The sequence below is a fragment of the Nyctibius grandis genome, chromosome 1 (assembly GCF_013368605.1).
Source record: "Nyctibius grandis isolate bNycGra1 chromosome 1, bNycGra1.pri, whole genome shotgun sequence".
Lineage (NCBI taxonomy): Eukaryota > Metazoa > Chordata > Aves > Nyctibiiformes > Nyctibiidae > Nyctibius > Nyctibius grandis.
The window spans coordinates 115,350,716-115,366,509 of NC_090658.1; the positions used below are offsets into that span (position 1 = coordinate 115,350,716).

Below are 15,794 nucleotides of genomic sequence, written 5' to 3' on the forward strand. Positions count from 1 at the left end.
GAATATGTCTAAATGAAGAAGGCTACACTTCTTGTCCCCTCTTAGAAAACAATGCTTGCAAGTATCTTTCTGTAAAAAGCTTTTACATCCCAAAAATTTCAGAAAGGGGAGTGATGTACTTTTTTTTTAATAGGAAGAACCAAAACAAAGAACTGTTCCCAAAGATTCAGCAAAATATCATGAAGCTACACAGGCTTTGGGGGCTTCTTATTTTGCTTTGGGAGGCTTTTTGGTTAAACTAATAAGCTAATAGATAAAGATATGTGCACACAAGTTTCCAGTACTTCTGTAACACTCTGATGAGTAAATTTTAATTCAATCAAACAACACACCAATATAACAGAATCCAAAAATGTCCAGATCACATCTTCAGTCCTGTAAGTACAAGACATCCATGGCACAAAAAAATAAAGAGCCTGGATAAAGCCAGTTTTATTCTGATGACTCTGGCATAGAAAAGCATCCTCTTGATTTGGATAACAAAGGCCACGACCACATGGTCCCGCTGAAGGCATCTCGTTGGAGATGCATGAAGACAGAAACAAAGCTGCGCAGAACCACCAGCACATGTTAACTGCCGCAAACAGCAGGATTACTGCTTTGGACTAGCAGGAGGTGGCCACATCTCTGCACCTCACAGCACTTCCTTTAGAAACATCTGCTTTGGCAGTTCCATTTATCAAGTGTATTTTTATACTTGATGCTTATTTAATTAATAACAATATTGTTTTAATGCATTCTTTTTAATTAAATCCGTGAAGTACTTTAACCAAAACAACACGGATGTAACGTTTTTATCAAGTGAAGAAACAAAATACCGCCATAAATAGAAAACTGGACACAAGCCCAACATACCAATTTATTTTTTATTCTCTTTGTACTACCAGAGTCTAGTTTGAACAATTCTTCCTCAAAAACATGCAGATTTCACTGAACAGTACAAGTATTCACTACAATAACATTCAGGTGCTTTACTTAGATGACATTAAAATCTTCGAACACTGTACTTCAGAAATAAAGAAGCTGGCATACAGCTCTGACGAGATTCCAAAAGTATGCATTATTTTTAAAATGGCAAACTGCTTATTTTTCTTTCAATATTTTAATGTAGCTCAGGTGGTTGCATGTATTTAGACCTGTGACTGTAAAATTATGTACCTATAATAAATAATGGATCCACTAAATCAATGATAAGGTATTACCTTATAAATAACTACCAATTCCAATGACACATCAAGACAATGTTCCTTACAAACCTTATCACCACTCTACCCAAAGTTCACCAAGTCAACAGCAATTACTGAACATACAGAGATTAAAAGCGTACATATAGCCAAACAGGTATCTTAACACTCAAATTTCAACATATGTAATATATGTTGCACACATTAATCCACTAATTAATGCAAAGTTTGATAAGGGTGTCACAGGTTGCGATATTTAATCTTCTGGCATCTCTTACGTCAAATGGCATAGATGCACAGTCTTTACTTGCAAGTATGCAGACTTAGCTGGAATGTTTAGAAGGGATAAGTAATATAAATCCCAACAGAAAAGTAAAATCACATCATATTTTTAATAATTAAACTATACTTACTTCTGTAACATCTGCCCCTGACCAAACCTTTGCACAGTGTCTTAACAAAGAACTCGTTTTCCATGCTGACAAGTACTGCTTTTATATGTTGGGAAGGTCTGAAGTAGTTTGCTTGTTGTAAAAATTACTTCTTCTCTCCAAGAAAATGACTGAAAATAATCTAGAACTTCTATTACAATATTGAAAGCTTAAACTACAGACCTTAATGTAGCCACACACTGACAAAGAATTCCAAGCAAGCTACAATTCACGGGCATACTCTGTTTTAACCTGGCTGCTTTTTACAGGATACTCTCTCTTTCTTCTCCAAAACCAGCCCCTTCTGAGGCCGTAACAGTGTGGAGCTCTGAGGAATCTTTTGAAAGCCTGGTATAACTTGAACGCTGGCTCCGCTTGTGAGAAACGCTCTTCAGGTTCTCATTCTGAACTGCAGTTGAACTGGAACCTGAGCCAGGGTGCAGGATAATTTGAGATGAATCTCTGATACCTTGTATTTCTTCAAAATTTTGATTAGCTTGATTGTTTGGAGCACTGTTATTATTTAAGGTTACTGTACTAGGGGTTCTATTTAAATTATAGACTTTCTGGCAAGCCGGCCAGTTCTCTTCTGGGCTACTTGCTATCAAGCTGCTTTCAGAAGGGCTTTTCTTATCTTCTGAGCAAATAGACATGCGAACCACAACTGGATCTTGAAGGCCACTAAGGCTGTGTGGAATTCCTCTCTTTCCACTGTGACTGTCATCTTCAAGCTCAATGAGATTTGCCTTTTCAAGCTGTGAATCATCTGCTCCTTCATTATGGAGGGAATGATTTGGAGAACTTTCATTGGATCTTACACCAGAGTCAGATGAATCTTTTTTATCCAAAAGGGCATCTGTCAGATACTCCTTTGCTTTGACGAAGGTTCTAATAGGTTCAGATCCATGTTCTGGAGATTTGGGCTGCTTCTCTATTTTGCCATCTGTTTTCTTATCTTTACCTTCCTTAAGAAGTGGAGTATTATCCGATTCCTCAGTTCCTGACTCATCTTCATCACTTGGAAGTTTCTGATACCGCAGAGTAACTCCCTTAAGCTTTAAATCTGCAGCCTGGAAAATACTTGTTCTTTCCGAAGACTTCTTTCCTGGGAGAAGCTTGGAACCAGACTGATCAGATTTTTCATCTTCTTCAGTAATAGGATCCAAAGGAGATGCATCATTAGTAGAAACACCGGAAGTACTGTAATCAACGTCATTCCTCTTCAGCAAGAAGGACTTTCTTCCATCATCTTGTTTCTGTTCACCATCTTTTCCTTTTTCGTGTTCTGCACCTGAATGCAAGGAACCCCCTGATGTACTCTGCCCCATATAGAAAGCACTTGAGCTATGAGGGGAAGACCTACCACTTACTGTAGTAGAATTGGCACCTCCTTCTAATTGTGACATTTGAGCGATATACTCTCTATATGCATCTCTGTATTCTGCCTGGACCTTGTCAGTCAGCTTTGATATTTCAATACTAGAATCTTGAGAGTTAAGACTTGAAAGACTTGGAGTTCTACGAGTTTGTGACTGGAAAAAAAAAAGAAAGAAAAGAAAGAGACAACAGTTAAATGAACTACTTGTTTTTACTTTTACTGATCTTTTTAAATTAAATAACTGAAAGCATCAAGTATGTGCTTAAATTATTTTTTTTGTTGCTGTGAATAGATTATGCAAGTAAAATTGTCAATGCTATAATTAAAATATGCTTACTATAATCATATATATGCAATCACACACATATTCACTAAACTTTCAAAATATTCTTATTGTTGGTCCCCATAATGGAAGATTTCCACAAAACAAGCATTTTATCCATTGCATTTGAGGCTAATTTTGAGTATATAATTATAACAATTCAATTTATATGTCAAGATGGGTGTTTCTAATACATTTTTGTACATTTACAAAGGTAGCATTCTATATTAGAAAGACAGCAAGAGTTCATCTAAATGCTGAACATCTGAAAAACATTTTTAAAAGACCCTCATCCTACATACTTCAATATATCCTGGCAAGATTCCACTGTATATAGCTGATTTCAGAAAAAACAGTTCTTGGACAAACATATTCCTCTTTGCCCCCACATCTGCTCTCTTTTAGTGCACACACAGAGAAGTCCATAAGCATAGGATGCTAGGCCATCTATTAAATGCTAGAACCAACATCTAGCACAGAGCTGAACAAAGTAAAGGAGTGGACTGTGGCTGAACATATGGCTTCGGGTCATGCATATAATGGGCTGCTCAGTACCACCAAGTAAAAGACGTACGGTGCCCAATGCACCGGAGCTGAGGCACTGACTTAAGCAGTAAGTACTTTAAGAAACCTACTCAAATTCGCAGTGCACAAGAGATGAGATTTTGAAAGACTGTTGAGGTATTATGTGTTATTTGGGGCAACACTGAACATGAACTATGTATCAAAAACCTAACTTCTACTAGAAAACACTAATAAAAAAAACCTAAAAGGGCCTGGGTAGTTTGAACAGCTAAATGTAAACAGGAAAATTAATGTGTGGATTCAAACACTGTGAATGAATTTAAGATTTAGAACAGAATTGCTTAATCATATAGATATACCCTCTTGGACCATCCTCTTTCTCACCCTCTCTTTTTCTTTTCTCCTTCCCCCCTGCTTTTTCCTGCTCTTATATGCATCCTTCTTATCTTTCTTGTTTCTGTTCATCATCTTTCCCTATTTCTTGTTCTGCACTGGAATGCAGTGCAAACCAACATGTTTCTTTCCTTCTCAGAAGATGCTCATAATCCCCCCAGCAAGCAACATACATGAGATCTGCAGGTTACCATTCCATTATTCCCTCTATGTTACTAAACAAGTATTACTGACAGCTTTTCATAAGATCAATAATGTTGTATATACACTAGAATACTGGCGAACAGCTAAACACGTTTAACTAAAGGAAAATGGTGTTTAAATGACTTCTGTTTGCCATGACTCCTAAGCAATTCAATGCCCAAAGCAAAATGCAAGAATCTCAGAAATATTAACACTTGATTATTTATGCATATTCACTACTATCTATCCATACTCACAGCAGCATGGTTTCTCACCTTTTGGTGAGAAATATTTGGGTTTTTTGTGCATTCCCAGTAGTACTGCTTGTTTTTACAGAGAAGCAGCAATATTCTTTTTTAATCAATACCAACTTTAAAAATTCTAACAGGTGAATTCTAATGTTTTCTTAAGGACAAACTACCTTTCTCATTCTTTTGATTCAACTTCATATAACTATATGGGCATCAGAGCACTATTTACTTAAACTTGCATTTTAAAGTGTGTTTTAAAAAATATTTTCTTGTACTTCTTCCTGTGCTTTTGACACAAAAACAATGTAACAAATGTGAGTCATCCCACTTTGGTTTGGAAAACCATATATTGACACTCTGTTGCTGGACAGAGGCAGTAAGGGTAATCAGGATCCCAGGAACACACACAAGTGTGCACGCACACACACATAGATTATCTGGGATAGAAATCTAGCTCTGGGATGTATTTCCCAAATCTCTTTTCAGTGGCAATTTTGAGTATTAAAAATATCACCTATAGCTAGTAATTTGGGGTGTCTTCCTACTTTGATGCACCTTCAAGAATTTCCAATTTAGACTTCCAGACATGAAAACGCTGCTATATGTTTAGTTTTTGACTTTGTTTTGGTTTGTTTTTTAATTCTAATCAGCATTTAGATACCAACTGACTTGTCTTATTTCTTAAAAAGGACAAAAGAAAATCACACACTTCAGGTGATTTCGTAAGATACAGAAGAAAACTGACCATAACCTATGGCAGAAACCGTAGTTAGAGAAGGATGTCAGCTCTGAGTCTATGAATAGATTGTGCATTGTCAGGACAAGGCTCTCATGTCACAGAGCGCTGTAGTTGTCTGTTTAAAAAAACCTAATAAATGTATCTGTAATCCTTCGAATAGCATAACATCTGGCTAGCACATAGCTAAAATATTTCATACACAAAGTCTGGATACGACGATAAACAGAAATCTTGCAGGACACTGCCCTAAGCTAGATGAGAAAAGCATGATAGCTTTGATTTTTTTCTCTTGAAGAGTGATTACTGGAACAGATTAATAGTTTTCAGATGGCAAAGACTGAAGACTTTGACTCAGAGAACGTGGTTAAAGTTTACGTCTCTGCAAAATGGGTCTTTGCCAAGACTGAGAACTGAAAGTACCTGAACTGTCACAGTAGACTTATTGCTTGACCTGTCTGTATCCAAGAATGGAAGAAGCCCTTTACCATACAGGTAAGCAAGCAGAATACACTTCTCTATTAAATACCTGCCAACTTAAGTTACTATGGCGTGGAGGAGCTTCATCAAGACCAATTGTGTTGAGTTCTTCAAAGCTGAAGTTAAGTGTGTAGGGAGCTTGACCAGAAAGACCTGTAAGCTCAGTGTGAGGCAACTCAGAGTTATGGCCAGGACGACGAGTAAGTTCACTATGAGGAATCGCAGCAGTAGCATGCTCGGTTGTTCCACGAGGATCTTCCTGAACAGCCTGATTTTCTGAATTTCTCATTTCAAGTATCTTAACACAAAAAAAAAGAGACAGTATAAATGTAATTATATAAATAGAAGTTCTCAAAATTGTTAAAGAATTATTCCATTAAAAATAGGAACAAGGAATTCACAACTGTAAAATGTACTTGCATATGTGGCTGTGATCCTGGAAAAGTATGAAGAAAAATCTGTTCACAGATCTAGTGCATTCATTGTCTTTACTGCAAACCACGTTTTAATATTTAAGAATTTTTTTGTATTTACAGATTATTCTTATTACTGCTCAGACCCTTTTAAGAACTCATATGCCACAAAACACTTAAATTCTTGTAAAACTAGATAAGTGATAAATTACAAATTTAAAAGCAAACCCAAACACTTCCATTTTATAGCTTAATCAACCTGAATCTAACAATAAATTTCATCTCGTAATTCTCAAGTGTTTTCAAGACTGATTTAGCAGCTGAGAGACATAGTGTTATTTTCACAAAGAAAACTGGAAATGTACTAAAAATACTTAAGAGAAAACACAGTTCTCTGTGATGCGCAACCCTCACTGTAAAACCATCATTTACTCTCAAACCAGGAGGAGGGAAATGGGGGAAATTAGATATCTATATATATGCTTCAATAATAGCATGCAATGCAGCATTCTCACATTATACAAGTATGTGTCAATTGAATATTGTGTATTTATCTCATTGGCTTGATTTTTAGCTTAAGTTTCTTTAAAAATTATGCTTATGCAATTGTGTGCCATGCATCTCTAACAGCCTGGCTGTCCACTTCCTCAGACTAGTATACTTTGAACTCCCTGACTAACTTTTAACAGAAGGACAGAGAGAATGAAGTTCTGACAATTCCATTCAAATAGGCAAATTTAAAAAGGGAAAAGGGAACACATACAGGAAAAACAGATCTTACAAAAAGAGGAGGTAAACCTTCAGAGCTCACAATCAATTAAGATGCAAATCCGTAGACAACTAGTTCTTCATTAAAGAGCTCAAGACAAAAAGACAAAGTAACAAAATAATAAATGCATGTATGTTTTAAGACAATCCTTATCATCTTAAAGATGTTGATAAGAAAGCAACAGGAAAGAAAAAAAGGTAAGGTTCATAATGAAAAAGACTAATTTATGATGACATGGATACTGAAGAGAAAGTCTTACCATGCTCCTGAACAGGTGCCAGTCACCAAAATTCATATTCATTTCTTTTTTCAGTTCATCAATGTTGCACTGAGCCAAGACACGGCCATTTATATTTGCCTAAAACAATAAAACTAAATAATGTAAATTACTGATACAAGACTTATGGCATGGCAGTAACAGAATAAAAAGGTAACTGAAATTGGATATGTTGATAGATGCTACTACTGAAATTCCCCAACATCACTCTGAAGTCCCCATCCTATATAATAGACATGTTTTTATAAAAGAATATTTATTGATGTTTGCTGACGGACAAGAAGAACCTATGTCTCATGAAAAAATGAAAATATTAAACACATCAAAAATGTGTGTATGAAATGCAGTATGATTGTGTTCTATAAAGACATAAGGAAACAACACTTCAGTGGTAGAAAATTTCACAGACAATAAACTACATTTATCTGCCTAAATTTCTAAGACTCAGAACACAAACGGACTGCAGGCACCCAAGTATCTGAAGATAATGAGACAATTAAGTCCCAGGCATCATCTGACCACTGTCTTGAGGCATCTAAGATCTAGTACTACCTCCACCAAGTTCCATCCCTGCATAAATACAGGCTTACACTCCTCCCATCATCAGAAACACCTGGGGATAGAAGACTAGACTTCTTTCTAATTTTCATCATCATTCAGAGATCAACACAGAAGTGCCTGAACACCATCTATATTCCAGGAAGGTGATTCCTTATGTTAGGCATGTTTTTATAGTGCTTAACTTCCAAGAGCACCAAATTCAATACAGAACCATTTTCATTACATAGCAATGAGAGGTATTTCTCTTTATACCATCTATCAGTGTATGGACAGAACATAAAAGAGGAACAATGTCTCAGGAGAACAGCCACAAAATGGAAGTCCCAAGTCGAAAGCTCTGCTCAGTCCGAGGGATCTCTGTGGTTTCTTTCCCGTATCTCAGCAGATGGTCTCAATCAAATCAGAAAAAAGACCAGGCCGAGCCATTTTCATTCTTCATTTTTACATGATATCACTTGCAGTAAGAAATGCAAGAATATAAATACGAGGAATCTCATTAGAGATAACTGATGAGCACATTCTTTTAGCATTCCAGAGCCACTGAAGCAACTGGAACATTTTGCAGCTACACTTAATGAGCTGCAATCTGACATCCTACTTCTTGCTTTAAGCAGCATCACTGAAGCTTCCCATGACAAACATGTCTCTTAATCCTTGAATCAATATCCTTCCTGTATTTTTTTAAGATATGATAGGTACTGGGACAAAGTGAGCTCAGCAAACCATTCACTAATGACAACCTTCGTATTTTCCCTTCTTTCTTTGTAAAAGAAGCATGCAGAATGGTGAAAAAAAGTAATAAAGACAAAACTGATTCTGTGCTAATGTCTCAGTGAAAAGAGCAGTAACAGAAAAACGTACAGTGGCCTTTTTCTGAAGCAAATAGATGTGGAATGTGATAAGAGAGAAATTGAACCATCTTTACCGCTCATTTACAACAGAAGAGATGTGCCAATTTCTTTGCAGAAAAAAAAAGGGATGTTGCTACCTGGATATAGAACACATTTGCAACTCTATTTATCTACACATGGCAATTTTCAAAACATTTTTCTCTCTTCTTTTCTCAAAATAACCAGTCTCATTAGCATTTATATTTCTGAGTCTGCTTTTCCTTTCTGCATTTTCTCTGAAAGACATATGCTTGTATTAAAATGTCCTCCAAACTTAGCACACATAGAAGTTAGGATGTTGTTTTGACATTTGATGTATTTCAATAAACATTATCAAGAAAAGAGGCAAGTAAATATTTCCTTTTCCTTGTGTATCTCCACATTTAGGTATCAAATACATTAATGAAATTCAGCTGGTACCTTTCTTATAGTTGCAGAGTACTGAGGTAGCATGCTCTGGTCCAGACCATCTATCTGCTTTAGCTTCTCACACACAGCTTCCACACTCATTGTGCTCAGAGACACATGCGATACTCCTGCGGTCGATCCAGTGCCTGCTCCTGCTCCCTGTAAGAAGTGAGAAAACATGCACATAAGATTTGTTCAAATACTAAGTACACCCAGAATTTCACAATATACACTAACACAAATCAAGCTGTGTTCAAGTACATTTTATAACTAAAAGATGAGAATAAGAATGCACAGGCATTTTTAATTACTATCAGAATATCTATATATTGGGAAACATTTATTATAGATATTTATATGAGAAAAAACACAGCATCTTGAGCCCTGCCTATGTCAGAAAATGACTCTCAATGTTATTTAAGAAATGCAACATAAAAATCAGGAATATTAAGTAAGGGTTAATCAATTTCAAATACACCTTTACTCAGTTTCCCCCTGATTTTAGTAGTTAGTCTGGTTTTGGTTTTGTTTTTTTCTTTTCTAAATAATGCAGACATAACTTAAGATTTTCCTGCCTTAAAAACTCCTGGTTTAATATCAGACAAAGATGACCTAAAACATAACTCCTCAATTACTTGGATTCATTGGGTAGTTTTAGCAACATCTGTCCATTTTCCAGAAGTTCCTTCAACTCCATTACGCAAGATCAGCCAAGGGGCTGTGTACCACAGTACAGAAACACGGAGCAGCACTGCCACTGCCCTCCAAGGCACTCTGAGGATGCTTCATGTATTTCTAACTTTGGCAAGATTTGAGTAGAAATTATTCACAACTCAGATCTGTAACACAGAAGTTGTCCTGTTCATGTTGCCAGCTTCTGGGAATTTCAAAGAAAGTGTGGAAAAAAACCCCAAATGCATCTGCAGGTGGTCAGTATACTAAGACAGTATGTTCTCAAAAAAACCCACATTCTCCCTGGATGGGGACCTGTGCATTAAGTAGGAGCAAAGTGCAAAGCTCTAACCAGTTACGCTAGGTGATCCCAAATTCCTAAAAGCAAAATCAGAACCAGTTCTATCAGCTATAAAATACTTGTACACTCTCCTCCTGGGAGGGGGGTTGCACCTTCCCCTTTTTCTGAATGGGCAGTTTTGGTTTCAGCACTGTGGACCATGCACCAAACGAAGCTCATTTTGGGAGAATGCCAAAGAGCTTCTCAAGCTTCAGAGCTCATCATCACATGCATAAACCCTGGAATGTAAAAAGTGCATCTTGACTATCCAGAGTTCAGTTAATCAAGTTTGGCTGTATTCCTCAAATGACCAATGAAGACTGTTTTTATAGTCGCAATACTTTTTTTCCATTTTTATTTCATTACTTCAAAGTTATTTAATCTTTCAGAATTAATATAAATTAATAGATCCAAATACATTGCTTATGAAAAACAAGGATTATCACACAGAATGGCATTAACCATATCTGAATCATCTAAACCAGGATATTTAAGAAGAATTTATTCAACTATTAATTCCAAGGCAGCAATCCAAAACCCCATTATCTACTACCATTTAACCTCAGAGTTATTTCTAACTTATAGTTATCGGAGATACCCTGATCTGGGGAGGTAGGCACGCTCCCCAACTAAGCTACTCTGAGTTTCAAAGTTTAGATGCTATTACATGTAATTCCCCTGAAGTTCGCTCCCAAATGTGCTTGAAATGGACTTAAAACTGGCAAACTATCAACTTCACTCAAGAACACTCCAGGAGGTTGCGGGGAATTTAAGCCTAGCAGTTCGCACATTTGCCTGAAAACAGAGCTGGGGCACTAATCTTTTTCCTTTGACCGTTTATTTTTATGTGATGTCAACTGGATACTAAACAAACAAAAGACATACCCCATTTTCTGAGTAGGGAGTCTACCTAAATTATTGCATAAAAATTAAGTATTATAATCCCACCACAGTCTAGGCACCCAACTAATTTAGGGGCTTGGTATTCCTTCTGAGGACAAGACAAGTTACTTTTTAGATTCTGCAATGTCTCCCTAATTAGGTGCCTACAATACCTAATTAGTTATCATGTTAGGCAACTAAAGGAAGAAATTTAGGTCTTAAACTAGTCTGATTTTTAGCACAGCTATAATCTTTATCACATTAAGGATATAAGCCAACCATCAAACTGATGAAGATGACAGGAAGAAGCTTCATCCATAAACTATTTATCACATACTTCTTTTATGTTCATCTCTTTTTCCTCTTTAAAAAATCACTTTTGAGTTTTTCTTCAGAATACCAGTTTTGTCTATTATTTTTCTGTAAACACACTGTATTTACTAGTGGTATGAGTTAGATAATACATCAATAAAGAAAAGGTATTAAGTTAATTCAAATCTTTATTTTTTGAAAGAAAGCTTATCAATTAAAATAAAAGAAACTAAAAAGACCAAAAGAACCGAAATGACATTGTGGCACTAAAATAAATGATCCCTAAGCAATGCGTGTAAGCAATTGCCTTTGTTCTCTGAATTTATTAAATATATTATTTATCATATATCTACAAATAAACAAAAATTTTAAACACTTCTAATTTAGCAGTTCTCCTTCAGATCAAAATATTTTTTTAACAATCAAGCACAAGTCATTCTTTCTGCATGCATTAAGAGTTAGTTTAGAAACTCTTCTTTCTGTGTATAAAAAAATATGGAAAAGCGCTAAAATATTTAGACTGTTTTTGTTAAAATGTGAACTGTTTGAAATAGATGCATATTAATCCAAATCATTCTTTATAAAAAGCACTCTCCAAAGAATAAGTAATGTAATAGCTTTAGGGATATAGTCATCACATAAGTGAATTAAAACTGTACTTAAACTGACACATTTTTCAGCCTTCGTGGTTTTGTTCGAGATGCTTAGAGAACATTAGTCTGAAAAGTCTTTGCCATGCAAAAGCTAAAAGCAGCTTGTCAAAACAAACCTCAAGGCTAGTAATGAGCGCTAGTTTACAGACAGCCCAGCATGACGTGCCAGTACGATAGCTTCTGAAATGACTCTGAAATAAGTGAACGATCATTCACAGAAAGTGGCTGTACCTGTCTGTTTTTGTTTAACCCAGACTTACATGGCTTTGAGAAAAGGACAAAACAGAATGAAAAGAAACAACAGCTTAAAGCGACATCAGAAAAGTTGAACATACAGATGACATGCTTTGAAGTAAACAGGAAATCAGTGTTAGGACAGAAACGGGTTATTTTCATAATGTGATGAAACTTTTAAGATAGACCTTCAGAATATACATTTAGTATATATACAAATACTATTTGCCTATGAGCAGAGCACTGTGTTTTGCACTCGTAAAAAAGCGACACTTGTTATACTTTGTTTGCATAAAAGTTTTACATTATGTTTCTGATGGAAAATCCTGCCTTTAAGCAAACATTCTCCTGCCATTTCAAGATCACATTATACCACCAATGTATCTCAAATAACTTTGAAAAGTTGTATCTGAGCACACATGCCCCCCACCCCCCAAAAAAAGCAAACCACCACCACCCACAGAACTGAAAAGGTACTTCTTTTAAGAACAAATATTCAAAGCACAAAAATGCTACATAACAGCACCTGGAAAATCTATATAAGAAAACTCCCATGCCACACACTTTCATTCATGCTCAACCTTTTGAAAAGCACTTCCAGTTCCTTAATGAGAACTGTATGTTTATCCACAGTACATGCTCTGGGCCGTGTTAGTTCTCATTCAAAGCACACATACTACATCTTAAGGTATTAGATATTCAATGCAGTATGAAAAATGTATTTAAACAAAGTAATTATATTGCAACAAGCTGCATCCTAACAAGTCACAATTAACAATGCAAACTAAAGCACATGATTAAGTTTATGACAGATAACCACTGTATAGTAAAGTCAGCAGAAATACCTGTTTGCCTCCATCACAGATATGCAAAGGCTGATGCCTTAAGTCAAGTCTATTTTCATTAGTGATTTAAGCTGATACCCTAAAACTTGCAATGAACCTTGATGCTGATACCACTACATAGATGGTATTGGTAGATATACCAGTTTGACATCTATGTTTTGGATCCATTCAGTACAGAACAGCAAACTACAGTCTGAGATAGACAAGTTTTATTATCAGCAACAGAATCCAAATATAGAAGGTGGTAGAAGTCAGATTATTGATACAGGATGACTGCTCTCAAAATATTTCTGATTTTCACTACGCTAACCTAGAGTTACACTGATTTTACAAGACTAATGACTAGGATCTCAAATTTCAGACCTAGGTCAACTCCAATGTCAGACTGACAACAACGGCAGGGCCTTAACTGGACCACGTAACATCCTCAACACAGCTCTGCCAACTCATGCAAAGAGTAGCAATGATGATCTGTGTAAAAAAAATTGATACTCCCAAAGAAACCTGTTTCTGCCCTGTAAGACTTAAAACATTCAAAATAATGATTATTCTCTATTTTACACAGATGTAAAATTGCAACATTTCTGGCTCCTTGCCAGATTTGCATGAAAGACGATTCTGATTCTACATGCTTCTCTTGTTTTCAATCATCAAACCAGTTACACATCTTGGTGTTCATTAACTACTTTGTGCAGTTTTTTAATTTATTACTTTGCATGCACCAATCCATTTAATAAGTAAAAGCTGTATCATTTATATAGTGGCAATGACCCATCAATTAAGAGCTACCTAAATAGCTGGATGAAATTATTGTACCCATCACCTCTGGATAACTGCAGTACCTAAAACAAGTATAATACAGTTGCCATTCAAAGAAATTTCAATAAAATCTACAAAATAAGTGTTTCTAGAATAGATGAAACCCCGGTGAGGCATCCTGTCAGGCACACACAATACCATACCCTGACTAACAACATTCTCATACACTACCCAAGAGATTTTAAAAAATGTAAAATTTTAGATTTACACTGTAGGTTAAATACTGCCAAGTCTTAGAAAAGTGTATGATCTGATGCACTGTACTACACAGATTCACAGTAGTATAAATTAAACTCAGAACTAGATCTAATAAAATCCTTCATTATCGTAACTTCAAACAAAGTTTCTTTTTCATGTTCTAATGCCTGTATTTTCTTACCTACAGCCAATAGACATATAACTTACATGAGCCTTTTAAATTGCTGCTTAGAACTGCAGACTATGTGTGCTTAAGATACACCAACTCAGAGCAGCAAAGAGAAGAGCAACCAGGGGCAGGTCTGCTGCTGGAGCTCATTCACTACCTTCCCTGAGACTAAATCCCACTTTTCCAGTCCTGTGTCCCTTCTCACACTCACAGATACACACATACTTCAGCCATCCCTCTACTATTTCTCAAAAGTCTTTACTTTTTGTCCTTGCACTGACAAGCTGCAAAGGACTGGGAAGAGAATGGGATACCAAGATAAAGAATCAAACACAGGGAAGGCATCAGCATCTCCAAAAACATACTGCCAGAAAAACTTACCCTAAAAGTCATCCCTTCACACAAGGTAGCTAATGACCTGGAAGAGAGAACTTTAGGGTACATTTTCCATTGCACTGCCCATACATGGGTGCTCAGTGAAGGTTATATGCAGTTAAACACCGTTCTGGAATTTGTATGGGGTTTTTTTTTCATTGCATAACAATGGAAAGACATTTTTGCAATGATTTACTAGAAGAAAAAATAACCAAGATCATACTCAGTGCCAACAACTATCAGCACCAAGTACGAAGAGAATGATGACAATCATATTAACCTCTTTGCTTTGGTAATAAATCATTATGTTCCATTGACTCCCACAGCTGGAGTTAAAACAGATACCCATAAAGATGACATCTTTGTGTGAATATTCAGGATAAAACAAGAAGTCATGGAAAAGGTACATGTTATCATTCTGACTCAAGAACAAGCTTATGACCAGCAATTTTTTTTTTTAATGGAAAGTTGCTTTATACTGTGTTAACTGCAATAGCTTTATGCCACCAACTAAACAAGTAGGGATCAGAGTAGAAAGCTAACTGAAGTGAGAAAAACACAGTTACTTCATTCTAAAATCGAAGCGCTGAATGACCAGCTGTCGTTCTTCACTCTGTTCAGCTACCACAACACTCTTTACTGAAAGCTCACCACAGCTACTGAGAAAGGTAAGGGGAAAACTACAGGGAAAATATAATATATCTTATAAGTGAAATATTAGCTCTTAAATTCATTCACGAACTACATTAGTTTTCAACTACTCTATTTGCCCACCAAAGCCACTGATGCAGTGTTAGTGAACTGCAGTTATGATTAATGCAGACTCATTACTGCTGAAAAAGCAATGAGATGCTAAAATTTCCACACCACATGACTACTCATTTACCATTGAGGGGTCTGTGGGTGAAGGAAGCCCCTCATCAGCATCCTCCTTGATAACATCCTAACAACAACAAAATATTATGGTTTGGGTAAAATGATCAAGGGCTCAACAAAAAATATGAAGTAAACAGCGAATGTGAATGATCCCGTAATAATACATAATTCAACAGAAACACATTTGTTTTCCTTATGATTAAAGACTTTACCACCTT

At 36.1% G+C, this 15,794-nt stretch overlaps 1 protein-coding gene across 5 annotated transcripts in view; it reads right to left on the minus strand.

Annotated features, from left to right (window-relative positions):
• Positions 1-852: 852 nt before the first annotated feature.
• KIDINS220 (kinase D interacting substrate 220) overlaps positions 853-15,794 on the minus strand; it is a 79,052-nt gene continuing 64,110 nt past the window's right edge. For 4 of the 5 annotated variants that reach the window (XM_068400689.1, XM_068400681.1, XM_068400704.1 and 1 more), the window contains 5 exons: positions 15,587-15,643; positions 9,214-9,360; positions 7,325-7,423; positions 5,933-6,181; positions 853-3,147 (listed from right to left, as the gene is read on the minus strand). In XM_068400689.1, the coding sequence (XP_068256790.1) occupies positions 1,879-3,147; positions 5,933-6,181; positions 7,325-7,423; positions 9,214-9,360; positions 15,587-15,643 (1,821 nt within the window). In that variant the 3' untranslated portion in view covers positions 853-1,878. The remainder of the gene's footprint in view (positions 3,148-5,932; positions 6,182-7,324; positions 7,424-9,213; positions 9,361-15,586; positions 15,644-15,794) is intronic. The other variant, XM_068400696.1, reaches the window with a different exon arrangement.